A 15,217-nucleotide genomic window follows, 5' to 3' on the forward strand; every position below is an offset into this window, starting at 1 on the left:
GTATGTACATGTACACATGCAAAGATACACAGAAACAGGCATGCATAGACACGGACACAGACACACAAATACACAGAGACACACAGGCATAGACACCCCACACATACTTGTACCTGGCGTGCAGCTTTCCCCGGTCTGTTCACTCCACACTCTCCCACCTGCTTTGCCTCTGCTCTCACCCGCTCTGCTTTTCTGAGCCATAACATTTCTATCCTATTTCAGTGGGATTCAGAGAGTAAGCCGAGATTAATTTTGGAGACTCAGCCTCCCACATTTAACTGAAAGACCCTCCAGAGCAACATTCTCGGGGGCCCGAGCCCCCCTGGGGAGCCCTCGCTGCAGAGAGGACACCCTCACCCTGCGGTCAGGATTCTAATCTGCCCGCCCCTGAGCGTGGCCTGTCTCCCACCAGAAGCTCCCAGTGACCCGGGGACAGGACACGGGCGCCCTGGCTCCTGAAGCTTGACCTACTTTCTGCCCAGCTCCTCCCCCAGGCCCGTGTCTCTTTGTCCCTGGGTACAGGCTGGGCCCCGCTGCTCAGCGTGTTTCTGCCCCACTGGTAGGGGAAACCTGTCGCTTTAAAAGGAAAAAAAGCCACCGAGTGGCCTTCCTTAGGAACGGGTTGCCAAGTGGGTGTTGTGCTGGAGGCGGCCGGCGGCAGCCCGCCCCGTCCCGCTCAGCCTCCTCCTTCGGGCTCCGAAGACTCGGGGGAGACCGCTCCCTGCACCCCCTGGCTCCCAGAAGGCGGGACCTGCCAGCGCCCCTGTACAGCTTCCTCAGGTAATCAGCCCCCCAGCAGAGCTGCAGCTCCCCGCCTCGGGCCCAGCCTCTGCCCTGGGGCCCTGGGCAGATTTAATGAGTGGTCAGGACAGGGCCCCCTCATGAGCCCCGCATTCTACTTTCCGGGATGGGAACGTGGAGCAGGACTGCGGTCGCTTTGATGGAGCTGCTGCCTGGAGGCTGGTTTGCGGAAACGTCCAGGCAGCTCATCACAGCCCCTGAGAGAGCGCCTCCCTCCTCGGGGGACGGTCACCGCCTCCTTCCCAGGACCTCCAGCCAGCCTGTTGCATCCCAGCCCCGGAAACATTTGCAGCACGTTGCGTTCTGGGCTTTTTCGGCTCAGATTGGTTCAAGGGGCTGAGTTTCGGTTATTGCAAGCTCCCCTTTTCTTGGCACTAGACAGAGAAGGGCCCTCGACAGACAAAGGGCTGAGTGAGGATCGCTGCTCTCCCCCCAAACAAGACAGGAAAATCTGCCAGCTGCGATTTAAACAGACTGCCTCCATCCACTGCAAAGAGGTGCTGTGAAAAGCTCATACAGTCTAATGGAAGACACATGTATGATATTACATTTCATACAACTTCTGCAGATAAACGGCACCAGAGCAAAGGGCTCTGCATCTGTCTCCTAGAGCTCATTTGCAGAGTCATCCATTAAACGTGCATCGAGCATGAGCAGTGCACCAGGCAGGGCACTGAAGCTTAAACTGCGCAGGCCAGCTTAGAAGCTCAGAGTTTATAGGAAGACAGACCTGTAAACAGATAACAGTGCGACGACTACCTGCCATGAGAGATTTATAAAAGGGGCTAAGGTGCTTAGAGCCCTCGGGATCCCTCCAGGAGGGCCAGGGGGCTCCCAGTTCATCAGGCCAGTGCACTGGGCACATATCACATAGCGCAGCTCAAATATTTACAGGCGCTCTCTGACGGCGATGTATGTTCTATCCAGCCAATTAAATGATGCTCTAAAGCTATTTGTCACTAACCTTACGCCACGAGAAGCTATGGCTGGAATAACTCATAGAATTAGGTAATGAATTCAAAAAGGGTGCGAGCAGCCCCTGCCCAGGGCTCCAGGCTCCGGCTCTAAGGGGATGGGACAGAAAAGCTAAGCACTGTCCTCAGGGAGGAAATGCTCAGGTGTGAGGGCAGGGAAGGCTCCCAACTGTACCGTCCATGGAAACAGAAAGGAGCGGCCTGGTGTCTGCAGGCGTCTTATGGCACACCCTCCGCCACCTAACCCTTATAAAGTAATCCCCATCGAGGCAGGAATCACGGCCACACGTTCACAGACATGGAAATGCAACTCAGAGAGGTGAAGGCCTAGCTCTGAGGGCACACAGCTGATGAACAGAGCCGGGATTTGAACCCAGGCCCATGTAATTGTCTGCAGAGCCCTCACTCTTTCTATGAGCCCGTGTTCTCACTGTTCTGGAGCAGGATGCATATAGTGATTTTTTTAAGCAGCCAAGGTTGAGGTGCAGACATTTCTGCCCTTTTCTTACATCTTTATGCCTTCCTCCTGGCAGCCTGTTGAAGGTGTCACAGGTCCCTTTATGACTGATCCTCTGGGGACCCTCGGAGAGAGTCCATTAGTCTAGATGGAGATATCAGTACTTTCCTTCAAAAATGTGTTCGGTTTTCTGCATAGAGTTAAATAAATCATTAATCTAACATAGCAAAAGCCCTTTCTCACTGGGGCGGTGCTCCCAGTTTTCAGTTGTAAATATTTCCAGAACCTGGGGCTAGCGGAACAGCTACTGATATCGCTGAAAAAACAAGAGTAAATGGTGAGACAGAGACAGCGAGTAGCACCGGGCAGGGCGCCGGAGTAGCCTTGGGTCAAATTCTGAATGTGACATTTAATAACTATAATCTCGGGCAAATCATGTAAGCTGTCAGAGGTTAACGACAGAGGGAACCTCGGTCTCCTTACGTGTAAACTGAGGCAGGTGCTACTAAGCTAGGGTGTTGTCGGGAGACCTCGTGCTAACCTGTATCCAGACAGAGCACAAAACAAGTCGGCAGCAAGTCACACTCTCGTTTGGGAATGTCTTAACAGGCACTCAGCGCCCATGCTGACAAGCTGTATATTAAAGTTGGGCAGTACTGATTTATCTTTTCTTAGCAAGAGTATTCATACAAAAATAAATTCTGATGTCATTTGATTTTCTTAGAAACTCATTCAGAGGTAATGATCAGGAAAGAATCAGAAGAAAAAAATCAACCGTGTTACATTTTTCATTTTCTATTTCTTTTTTTTCATACATAACATTTTTAATTTATTGAGAATCTTTTTTTACTTATTAAAACATCCCACGGTTCTTTTTTTCAAGTTCATAATTGCCAGTGTTATTTATTAGAGCGCTTTTGTGTCCTTCAGAATTTTATTTTTCTCATCTGCCCCCTTGTGCTCTCTGAATCACCTCCTCAGCTTTTATTTTCTTAGCTGCTTTCATCATTTCCCTTCCTCTCTTTTTTGCAGCCTGTGAGGAGGTCTGGATGGGAGACAATACAGTTTTAGGTGCTTTATTTCTCTTTAACATGCCAATTCCCCATTAGGGTCAGTGAAACCTTGAACAACTTAGATGAGCTGCTTAAATGAGAGTCCCAGTTAAGATTCAGCTTCCAGGGGCATCGGGGAGGGCTTAGGATTCATCAGCCTTGGTATTTCTCCCCATGTGCTCAGTTAATCTTCACAGCAGCCCAGGGAGAGAACAATGAAGGTTTGATGGGCTCCAGAATGGACACACAGCTGATAGTGATGTAGTCATTTATTTGAAAAGTATTTATTAGAGTCTACTGTGTGCCATAGTCCCAGGCTCTCGAGATAAACAATGAACACATGTTCCTGTCTTCTTGTGGCTTATATTCCAATGGGGAGTGGGCAGACAACCACAAATAAATATGAATAAATGTGTTTGTCGAGTGGTGATAAGTACAATGGGAAAATAAATCATTGTAACCTAGTTGCCGAGTTCTAGGAGGTGAGGGTGGAAGGTTTTCCTTGAATTGTGAGTGTTCAGGAAAGACCTCTCTGATGAAATGAAATTCAGAGTCCTGAAGGACTTGGAAGAGAGAGAGCCACACCGATGTGTTGGGAAAGAGCATTCTATGCAGAGAGAACAGCAAGTGCCAAGGCCCTGAGGCCAGAGGATTCAAGCATAGACCAGGTGGGGTCTTATAAGCCATTGAAAGAATTTTGCATTTTACCTTGTTGAGAAAGGGAAGTCTTTGGAGGATTTGGGGTGGAGGAATGACATGATTTCACTTAAATTTTCAACAATTCACTCTGGTTGCAATGGAGAGACTGGACTATAGGTAACTCAGGTGGGAATCAGACTAGGAGGTTCTTGCATGAGCCCACGTGAGAGGCAAGGGTGCTCAGCCAGAGTGATAGCGGTGGAGGCATGTAGAGATGGCTGAATTCTCAATATAACTTGAGAGCAAAGCTGGAAGGATCTGATGGGTTGGGTGGGGGCTGTCATGTGAGAGTAAGAGTGGAATGAAGAATGACTCCAGGGTTTCAGCCTGAGCAAGATGCAGTTCTGGTTATTAACAGGGTTATTAACAAGGGGGGTTGCAGGACTAGCAGGTTGGGGTCAGGACAAGGAGCTTCATTTGGAGCAGGTTAAGCCAGTATCCATCTAGCATGTGGACATTTCCATCTGGAGTTCTGGGAGTGTGGGCCCAGCATGTAAACTCGAGAATACCAGCAGGGAGATGGTGTCGAAAGCCTAGCAAGGACGAAACTGCCAGGGGCCGGAGCAGAGGGGCTGAGCCCGGGGCACGCACCCTGGGCGGTCAGCAGATGGAAAACCAGCCCAGGAGTTTGAGAAGCAGCAGCCAGCAGGCAGGAGGAAAACCAGGGAAGAACATGGCCCAGAAGCCACGTGAAGGAAATATTTCAGATTTTTCTGAAAGTGATGCATCACTTTCATTGTTGCATGTCTCTGTCGGGTCATATGAGATGACGACTGAGGACTGATCGCTAGATGTGGGGGCACAGGGGTCATCGGAGACCCCAGCAAGAGCCATCTCAGGAAGTGCTGAGCTCGGAGACCTGATTGGAAAGAGAGTTTGGGGGATTTTCCTGGAGAGGGTTGAAAAGTTGAGCAATGACTAGAAAGAAACATGAAGTCCAGGGAGCTTTTTTTAGGAAGGGGCCACTTATAGCACTATGTACACTGATAGCAATGAGCCAACAGAACAGGAAAAAGTAACTGTCCAGATGAAAGGGAGAAACTGTCCTGATCACGGTCCTGGAGGAGGGGAGGGGATGGAGCCAGTGCAGGGCAGAGGCCCAAGTGGAAGCAGAGGAGAGATGACATGATTCAGTGGGGAGGGGGAGGGGGTTGTGGAAACCCTCTCTGGTCCCATCTCTTGGCACAGTGAAGTGAGAACCAAGGTCAAGGGTATAGACAGGGGTGGGAAGGTGAGTTTGAGGGGATTGAAGAAGCTGTGCAATATCCTCCCAGAGCTGGACTCCAACCTGGGTCCTTCTGATGCCAAGAGCTGAACCCTTCCTGGCTCCCACCTGCTGCCCAGCACAGCCCAGCTCATTGCCAGGCTCATGGGGATAAAGGGTCTGGCATCCTTCCTGTTCCCCAAGGGCTCATTCCCACCAGTTCCCACCAGTTCTAGGTCTGCAGGAACGTATTCCTTGTGAATGGGACATCAGTTCAGGCACTTTTCTAACCGTGGAGGTCAGCTTCATATTTATCAATAGCAAGAGAGCTGTTTAGCTGATGTCCAAAGGCCTGACTTCTTTGCTCTTTGCCTGCCAGAAAGGAGCCATCACAGCCAGAATGGATCCCAAGGAAGAAAAAGTGAAAATAATTACAGAGGTGAGTGGTTGCTTAAATACTGCTGAGGTTGTGTTTGTGAGAAAGGAAGCTAAGCCCACAATAAGCATTAATTGCTGGGCCACTGCACCAGAGGGTGCTGTGTCAGGCACGTGGCAGGGTGGGGGAATGGTGAAGGAAATGCAGCTCTGAGGGCAGGCCAGGGGTTGTCACTACTTGTCACCAGGTCCTGAATTCTGCCACGCAGAAGCTCTAAGGTACCACCTGCTGCTGGGTCCAACTTGGCCGACACACATAGATTTCTAAAGAAATTCAGAATGAAGGTAGCAGTCATAGATTAGAGCCACTGTTCAAACTCTCTGTCTCGTGGAGTCCTGCGATTTCTAGCTCATTGTGTACAAACATCATTAAACACTGGCTGGAACAGAGGAGAGCTGTCTCCCATTTGGAGACTGTAGCCCTCCAACCAGAGGAGAAATTATTCCTCCCCACCCTTGCTTCTCTCTGCGCTCCAAGGGCTCACTGACTAGAGACCACAGAGGCCGGAATGGAGACAATATGCTGTTTTCAATAATATTTCAAAAAGCCTGGAGGAACTCATCACTCAGATCAAAGCACATCACGTTATGTTTGCTCATTCATTCATGCAACGGATATTTACTGTTCCTCTGGTCCCTGGGGATACAGCAGTGAATTATAAAACCCAATGCCTTTGTGGAGTTCACATTCTGTCTCATTTGAAAGAACCTAGATTTCTCATAAGTTCATTCTAAGCCAATAAGAACTTGGACTTGTCTTAAAACCCATACTTGGACGCCCCCATAATATCAGCACTGTGTATCTAATCCAAGTTGGCGAATTTCTGAGCTAAGAGCACTCCCTACCTGGTGGGCACCCGAAGGACATATGGACTTGAACCCAGAGGATGAGTCAGAGAAGGGAGATTAGTCCTGTGGACCAAGGAAAAGCCCACCCTACACCCATTCCCTGGGTGGGACCTCGAGGACCTTCTCTGTAACTCAAGTCCATGTCTTCTCTAACCCAGACAGCCAAGGGCACTGACATGTCATTGGAGCCCAGCCCAGCAACCTGCATGACGTTCCGTTGTCCTCTTCAGCCATTAAAATCCGTATTTTGAGTTCTGAGTTTGTTTCTGCATAAAAGTTTTTTAATTCCCAATTTTAGAGAAAAATCCTAATAAATTTGTTGTACCAGAGAGAGGTTCTGGCTTTATCCTGCAATTACTTTTACACCCAGAGGTGTTTGCACCCCAGTCTGGAAAACTTTAGGACTAGAAAAGTTGGAAGCTTGAGATTTGAGAGCACTCAGCTCTAACAAATTATGAATAAAACTTTAGAAAGTGGAATGTGGAAAAAGAAAACAAAGTTTGCTCTACTAAAGGATTCTCACTTTTCAGAAAGATCTGCTAAATTTTCTTTAAATCAAAACTCCCATGATGATTTAACCTGTATCTTCATCTTCCTCGACGTGCTAGTGAGACTGGGGAGCAGAGAAGCCCAACCCTCGAAACCCTGAGTCTGGTTCTGAGGTCCCCCTGTGTCTATGGGCTGGACCACCTGTCCTGCAGAGTCACTTGTTAGTTGCTCTCTTTAGATTGTGACTTTGGAGGGCCGGGGTATCTCTGTGCCCCCCGGGGCCTAGAACACCGGAAGTGCTCACAGTCCTCTGCTTGAAGGAGCACCTGGGACAACGGAAGCCCCATCATCTCATTTAGAATGTTGCCATTTGATTATTTTGAAGGACACGCCTATTTTGAGAAGAGTAGATGAGATGGCTGCTTTGATCAAATCAACTGTCTTTTCCAGCCACTTACACTCAGCGTTAGTGGATGGAGGGCCCAGGACAAGACGGTGATTTCAGTTTTAACACCTAAGAATCACATCCCTATTTCTTTCAATGATTCTTTCCCAGCTTACATACACACCCCAAGTGACAACTCTTTCATTTGCATTTTAACAAAGGAGGTCCTTGAAAGCGCTGAGGATGCAGACGTGGGAAGAAAGAAGACGACTTCCAAGGCTCAAAGACAAAAAAGAAAGAAACAGGTAGGAGTGACAGGAAAGACCGGTCTGTCTACTGGGCTGTCGGTTAACCACCCACCCGCTCCCACAGGGGCCACACACACTCCTCCGGGGGAGGCAGGGATGTCATGGGTGGTCCGGGTGTAGCACCTTGTGTGGGACAGATGCCACTCACGGTGAGACCCTGGTCAGTATGGGAACATTTTCCTGTAAGGTTTCTCCCTTCCCCAGGTAGGGAGTAGTCTAGAAAGGATGCAAAGAGCCCAGTGTAGTGTTGCCATCAAAGGCCATAAGCTAAGGCCAGCGATAGATGGCAGTGCAGGATTACAAATCTTGGGGAGCCCCCCTCCTGCAATTCCCAGCGCGGATTCTGCTTTAGTCTGAGCGGGAGGCCAGCTCCGGGCTCAGGGCTGCTGGCAGTCCCCCCCTGCTCTCCTCTCCGCAAGGGTGGCCCTGCTTAGCTGGAGCAGCCGGGCGCGCAAGGTCAGCTTCTCAAGGTAAATAGAACCCCTTGGTCAGAGTCCTCCCCTTCGAGGAGGGGGGGACAGTTTCTTTGGATACTCAGATGCCAGCTGGGGAGGGAGGGGTGGGAGCGCCATTTTGAGCCAGAAGCCATGTGATAGGCCCTGTAGGAGGGGAGCAGGGGAGGCGAGAAGGTGGGGAGGGCATCGGAGAGCCCGGGACTGGGAAGCAACCCTCCTCTGGGCCCCCCTCCCCGGCACTGCACAGTTGGGACCGGCCGGGCAGAGGTGCGGCCTCGGCTCCTGCAGCTGAGATGGAGCCGCCCAGGGGAGGGCCCAGAGGATGGGAGGTGCTGCCCAGCCACGTGGCTGGTCCCTCTGGCCACTCTGGGAGCTTTAACCCCTTCCTGCAGGGTGAGTGGTGGCTCTGCAGCCAGGGGCAGGGGAACCCATGGAGGCGGCAGTGGCCCAGGGCAGACAGAAAAAAGTGCGAGTCCTTAGATCAAGGGCCGCAGGCAGGGTGAGCAGTGGTGACCGGGCGGGCGAGGGGGTGTGGATGGAGAATAGAATCCAGTCACAGGCATCACGCTTCCTAGGTGTCGTCTCATTCATTTAACCGGCTCAGAGCCCTGACCGCAGACAGCACCGCAGTCTTTGGGGCATCACAGAATTCTAGAGCAATGTTTCCTAACCCCACTGACACTTGGGGATTTTTTTTTTCAGTAGATGCCTCAGATTCCCCCAGGTCATTTATTTGTCAGCATCTCTGTGCCTTGCACAATGACTGATACAGAGCAGTAACTCAGTGAATTTTCATTTCCTTCCTTTATAGATGAGGAGGGAAGGAAGTTAGGAAGTCAAGTAGCCTTCCCAGGTTCCACAGAGAATCTGAGCTCTGGCGCAAGCCTCTGTCTGACCTTGAAGGCCATCACTCAACCATGGCCTCACTGCCACTTCCGCTCCCCACCCACCCTGCTCAGGGAGTTTGGGGAAGAGACCAGAGGCTGTTCTTTGCCCTGGATTATCCAGGGACACTGAGCAGCTGATTTCAAATGAGTTGGAGTTGGGATCAAATAGTTTGGTTGTGACTTTCCTGCTTCCCTTTCTCTCCAATTTCTGCTGAGCTCTGTACATATACCTAAAAGAAGTGAAAATATTCACTTTATTTTGGTAATTTCCCTAGAAATCTCTTAGAGAGACTCAGGGTTGGCATCGCTTCCTTGAGGGGTGACCACAGGGACTCAGATTGCAGGGACCACGGTTATCTAGATCTGAATACTTTAAGGTCTGTTCCCTGTTTAAATGACCCACCTCATCCTGAGATAGGATCTAGTCAACTGAAGCCCTGGGAGTCCCAACCTCTGCCCCTCCGCCTGCAGCTGCGGACCGCTGGTCCCGAGGAAATGGTGTCTGGAAAACCCCAGGGTGGCAGCCAGCAGGAGCCGGTGCAGGAAGATCCCAACCCTGACACCCACCTTCTGAGCATGACCACCCGACGAGGCCCACGGAGTAAGTGTCTCTTGGTTCAGTTCTCTGATGATTAGTAACATTGAGCATTTTTTCATATGCTTGTTGACCATTCGTATATGATGTTTGGAGAAAAGTGTATTCTTTGCCCATTTCCTAATCCAGTTATTTGTTTTGTTGCTATTGTTGAGCTGTAGGAGCTCTTTATATATTCTGGATAATGACCCCTCATCGGATATATGATTTGCATTGTTTTCTCCTATATCATGGTTTGCCTCTGTACTGTTGATGGTGTCCTTGGATGCACAGAAGTTTTAAGTTAGATGTGGTCCCATCTGTCTGTTTTTTGTTTCGCTGCCTATGTTTTTGGTCCCATGTTCAAGCAATCATTGCCAAACTCAGTGTCATGAAGATTTCCTCTATGCTTTCTTCTAGGAGTTTTATAATTTTAGGTCTTACATGTGGGTCTGTAACCCATTTTGAGTTTATTTTTCTATATGGTGTGAGGTAAGGGACCACCTTTATTCTTCGGCATGTGGATGGTGAGTTTCCCGACACCATGTGTTGAAGAGACGGTCCTTTCCCCCTTGAGTGGTCTGGGCATCCTTGTTGAAGACCATTTGACCACATACATGAGGGTTTATTTCAGGACTCTTGGCCATGGGGCCTTGAGCAATAACCAAATCCACCCGAGCCATAGGAGCCTCCTCTGTACAATGGGGATGACAAAATCCTGGCCTCACGCAGCTGTTATGACAATGACACCAGGTGAGATGCTGACAGCATCCCACAGAGGGTCTGGTGCATACCTGGTACCTCCTCCAGCTGGAAGAAAACCTTGATGCTAAATAACTAACAAACATAACTTCATTTCTTGAGGCTCTGACCTGCCAGGCACCGTGACAAGGTCTTTACATGCATTAGATCATTCAGTTCCCAGAACAGTCCTATCATTAAGCACTGTTCTATAGACTAGGAAACCATGGCTCAGAGAGAGCCACAGCTGGAGGTGGTGGAGCCTGAACACAGCCTCCAGTCTGCAGGCCTCTGGAAGCTGCACTATAGCATCATCCTACGCCCACAAATCTTAACCCCGACTGGTCTTTGAAGCTAACAGTGTCCAGCTGCCCATGAAAGAAACAATGCACTGTTACGACCAGCACTGTCAACAGTGGCTCCCAGGGCCCCGAGGACTCTTCACGTGGGGCACAGAGCCAGCTCAGAGTCTTCACAAGGCTGTTAGCCTGGCTATGCCTCATTTTTTTCCCCAAAGAATGTCACTCGGGTAAATCACACACCTTACTCCCCAGACTAGACTAACCCCTTTTCTAGTTGGGGTTTTTGTTTGTCTTATCCTAGCTCCTTACTTTTCAAAAAGCAGTATTCATGTCACCTCTTTTGGGAAGGTTCCCCATGGCCCCCATATGGGTGGAGTAGACCTGCTCTGTGCTTTGTGTCCCCTGTGCCCATGGGAGTGCCCGAAGTCTCTCTTTGTTGGCACACAGCCTCCCCTCTCTACTGGACTAGAAGCCTCTGAGGGCGGAGACTGACTTTCAGCTCTGCGTAGCACAGTGCTGGTACATAGCCGGCACTCACCAATGCTTACTGAGGGAACAGTCGCCTCACGCTGGCCTTCTGCATCTGACTGGAGGCTGTGCTCTGGCTTAGCCTGCTCACTCACCACCCACCTCCACGCCCACCATGCCCTTCCTGCCAAGTCTGCTCACCTGGGCCCAGAACTTTCCCATCTTGGCCTGCCCCTCGGAGCTGCCACCCCAGCTCCTCACCTTGAACCTGCGGCCCTCTCTACACTGCGGCATTCCTACATGGCTCCAAGAGCTATCAAGGTCAGACAGGGTTCAGACACTCAGATACCAGCACCCTGATTATGTGGCCTCCCCCACTGCTCCAGGCACAAGTCCAGAGGTGCTATGTCCCTGATTAACAGCAGCACAAATCTGTGCGGGGAACTCTTTGGCTTCTAATTTCTATTCAAACATATACACAGTCAGGCTATTCCAAACAAAGCAAGTGTTTCACTGAACAGACACTAGTTCCAAACCAAATAAACACAGAACAAAAGTACATGCATTCCCCATGATTCCAACTCGCACCCCTTCTTCAGGGAGTAACTATCAAATGGTAAGTGATTTCTCATGAACATAAATTTCTTCATTACCAACATCTGTTTTCCATTCATTTGTGTTAGTTTCTCTGATTAAAGCATCGTTCCAGGGCCAATTTCTCAGTATTGATTGAAAAGAAAGTTCAGAATCTGATGAGATGTGATGCAAATGAAAGGAAATAGATCATTTAGTTTAGGAATACTTTTTGTTTGTTTTTTTTCTTTGTTAATCCTCACTTGAGGATATGTTTTCCATGGATTTTTTAGAGAGAGTGGAAGGGAGGGAGAAAGGAAGGGAGGGAGGAGAGAGAGAAACATTGATGTGAGAGACACATTGATTGGTTGCCTTCCCCACATCCCCCGGGTACGCGCGCCCTTGACTAGGAATTGAACCCTCGACCCTTTGGTGCTTGGACCGACACTCTAACCACTGAGCCACACTGGCCAGGGAGAGGCATACTTTTTAAAAGCCATCAAGACCCAGAGAAACTGACCCAGGAAACAGATGTTAAAGGTACAGCCTGAAACAGAAAGGAGAATTGCCCAAAGGGGCTGGGTCTTGGGAGTCACCTCAGAGCCCAGCAGCTGGAGAAGGGAAAGAACATTCTAGTCAGAGGAAGCACCGTGGGGAAGGCTGGAGAGCCAAAATGTTCACCTGCGCTCGAGGCACTCCTCGCACCGTGCTGAAGAGATCAGTGTGAGTACACAGCACACTGTATTCTAAAATATCTTTTATTTTCTGGATATTATGATGGAGTGACTTGAAAATATCCTCCATAATTTCTTGCATGTCCCCAAGTCAAATTTTAACAACTTTAATAATTATTTCCATCGCACTACTTTGCATTTGATGCTGCGGAAACTTCAGTCCTGCCAGGGTTTCTTCATGTGTCAGGGCCACTTTCCAAAGGTGTCTTTTTATGTAAACGTGAAACAACACCCTTCCCCAGGCCTGCAAAGCAGCTCCTATCCTCAGGGCAGGAAAAGTAGAGACTGTGCGGGATGCATAGGTGATGGGTAACTAGTGGAGTCGTTGACTGTAACTTAGGGGGAATGTTTCACGAGGGTGTCCGAGTGTCCCCAGCTGTTTAAAGCAACACTGGCTGCCATAGTCGCCCAAGATAAAGTGAGAGTAGTTAGCCCTATTCGTTATTACGGCAAAGGGAGAAAATGAGCCCTCCTGGCTTTCCATGGATATCATGTCAGGTCAGTGATATTATCTTTTTTTTTTTTTTTCTTTTTTTAAATGTGTTTATAGATTTCAGAGAGAGGAAGGGAGAGGGGGAGAGAAAGATGGAAACATCTATCGGCTGCCTCCTGCACACCCGCTACTGGGGAACGATCCAAACCCAGGAATCAAACGGGTGGCCTCCTGGTGCATGGGACGGCGCTCGGCCAACTGAGCCGCACCGGCCGGCAGCGATGCCTTCAAAACGGGTCATCATTATCTGATTTCATCCATTAGGATTACATTTAGTTTGTTTAAATACCTGTAGCCCGGCCGGGCGTGGCTCAGCAGTTGAGTGTCAACCTAGGATCCAGGTGATTTGGGTTCGATTCCCGGTCAGGGCACATGCCCAGTTGCAGGCTTGATCAATGACTCGCTCATCATTGATGTTTCTCTCTCTCTCTCTCTCCTTTCCTCTCTCTGAAATCAATAAAGATATAAATAAATAAATAAATAAATAAATACCTGTATACGAATAATATCCCTCACATCCTTGTGGCCCCTTTATCTGTTTTTCCTTCGCTGATTTAGTGCTAAAAAATGCCAGGTACTAAAGTCACCAACATGGTCCTTGCCCTCAGGCTGGTCACAGTCTAACTGGGAAAATGACACACCACCAACTACCTGCACAGACCTGATTTGGAAATCTTTATGTCCCTTAAATGTTACTAGCGGACTTTTAAAACACTGTTTATCATTCAAACGCTTTCCAGTCGTTAAGAACTAATACTAAAGAAACCATGGTAGTTGTATTGTTCAGCAGAGAATGTTTAAATAAAATATCTTGTGTCTCTTTTAAAGAATAACTCATAAAAGTATTCTAGTGAACCACGTACATATAGGTATTAGCCGTTTTAAGTAAACTTGAAAAGCTAGAATTCTTTTTTATTTTATAAAAAGGAGGATGATAAATAAACAAGATGCTTTTTCACATTCAGAGACATTTCTTGTTAGTTATAAAAGGGTTTCTCTTTGGGGGCAGAAGCAGGGTGGGTGGTGAGCTGGGGAACAGGAGTGACAAGCACCGGGAGGCTCAGACCAGAGCCCCCCTCCTTTATTCCCCATTCCACACACTCGCTTAGTGACACTGACCACGGGCCTGCCCTGTGCAGCTGGGGCCGCAGAACCTGGGGATGGAAACAGGCGTAAATCAAATAACCACACAGATGTACAAATTCAAAATGTGACAGCTGTTTACCAGGAGGGTCACTTTGTTAGTTACATCAATATCTAAGCACTATGCTGCACACCTGAAAGTAATATAATATTGAATGTCAACTGTAATTGGAAAATGAAACTTAAAAAAAATAAATAAGAAAAAATAAGAAAGCATGACAAATGTGATGTAGGAAAGGCCTTGGGACTCTGAGCATATATAACAGGGGACACGATCTACTGTGGTTACAGAATCTTTAAAACGGAAAGTAATGACCTGGGTTTGTTTTAAGTGAGTTAATAGAGAATGCCAAATGGCCAAAGGCTGTTTCTTTTTTTTTATTTAATGTGCCTTTGTCATTTGTATATCTTTTTTTTTTAATTTAATTTTGTATTTATTGGGGTGAGATTGGCTAACAAAATTATATAGGTTTCAGGGGTACAAGTGTCCAGTGCATCACCTGTACATTGTACTGTGTGGCCGCCCCAGGTCGTCTCCCTCCATCACCGTCCATCCCCCTCCCCCTCTCCTGCCTCCCCACCCCCTTTCCCTCTGGGAATCCCCGTGCTGTTGTGTGTGTCAAGGGGTTTTTATTTTTGCTTAATCCCTTCAGCTTTTTCACCCAGGCCCCCAAACCACCCCTCTGACAGCTGTCAGTCTGTTCTCTGTCTCTGTGAGTCTGTTTCTATTTTGTGTGTCTGTTCACTGTGTTCATTAGATTCCACATATGAGTGAGATCATGTGGTGTTTGTCTTTCTCCGACTGGCTTATTTCACTTAGCGTAATGCTCTCCAGGTCCGTCCACGCTGTTGCAAAGGGGAAGATTTCCTTCTTTTTTATGGCCGAGGGGTATTCCATGGCGTAAATGTCCCACAGCTTTTTTATCCACTCATCCACTGGTGGGCACTTGAGCAGTTTCCAGATCTTAGCTATTGTTAGTTGTGCTGCTGTGAACATAGGGGTGCATATATATTTTCTAATTAGTGTTTCAGGATTCTTTCGATATAGTTCCAGAAGTGGAATTGCTGGGTCACTAGGCAGCTCCATTTCTAATTTTTTGCGGAACCTGCACACTGCTTTGCACAGTGGCCGCACCAGTCTGCGTCCCCACCGGCAGTGCACCAGGGCTCCCTTCTCTCCACACCCTCGCCAGC

At 48.6% G+C, this 15,217-nt stretch overlaps 1 protein-coding gene across 7 annotated transcripts in view; it reads left to right on the forward strand.

The window, feature by feature from the left end:
- The first annotated feature begins 516 nt into the window (after positions 1 to 516).
- CC2D2A (coiled-coil and C2 domain containing 2A) overlaps positions 517 to 15,217 on the forward strand; it is an 82,472-nt gene continuing 67,771 nt past the window's right edge. For 3 of the 7 annotated variants that reach the window (XM_081157293.1, XM_081157295.1, XM_081157297.1), the window contains exons 1-4: positions 594 to 780; positions 5,567 to 5,626; positions 7,567 to 7,650; positions 9,467 to 9,596. In XM_081157293.1, coding sequence (XP_081013419.1) covers positions 5,588 to 5,626; positions 7,567 to 7,650; positions 9,467 to 9,596 — 253 coding nt within the window. In that variant the 5' untranslated portion in view covers positions 594 to 780; positions 5,567 to 5,587. Of the gene's footprint in view, positions 781 to 5,566; positions 5,627 to 7,566; positions 7,651 to 7,986; positions 8,124 to 8,489; positions 8,608 to 9,466; positions 9,597 to 15,217 lie in introns of those variants that run through there. The other 4 variants (XM_081157294.1, XM_081157298.1, XM_081157296.1 and 1 more) reach the window with 4 other exon arrangements.

The sequence above is a fragment of the Miniopterus schreibersii genome (genome assembly GCF_964146895.1).
Source record: "Miniopterus schreibersii genome assembly, chromosome: 1".
Classification (NCBI taxonomy): Eukaryota; Metazoa; Chordata; class Mammalia; order Chiroptera; family Miniopteridae; genus Miniopterus; species Miniopterus schreibersii.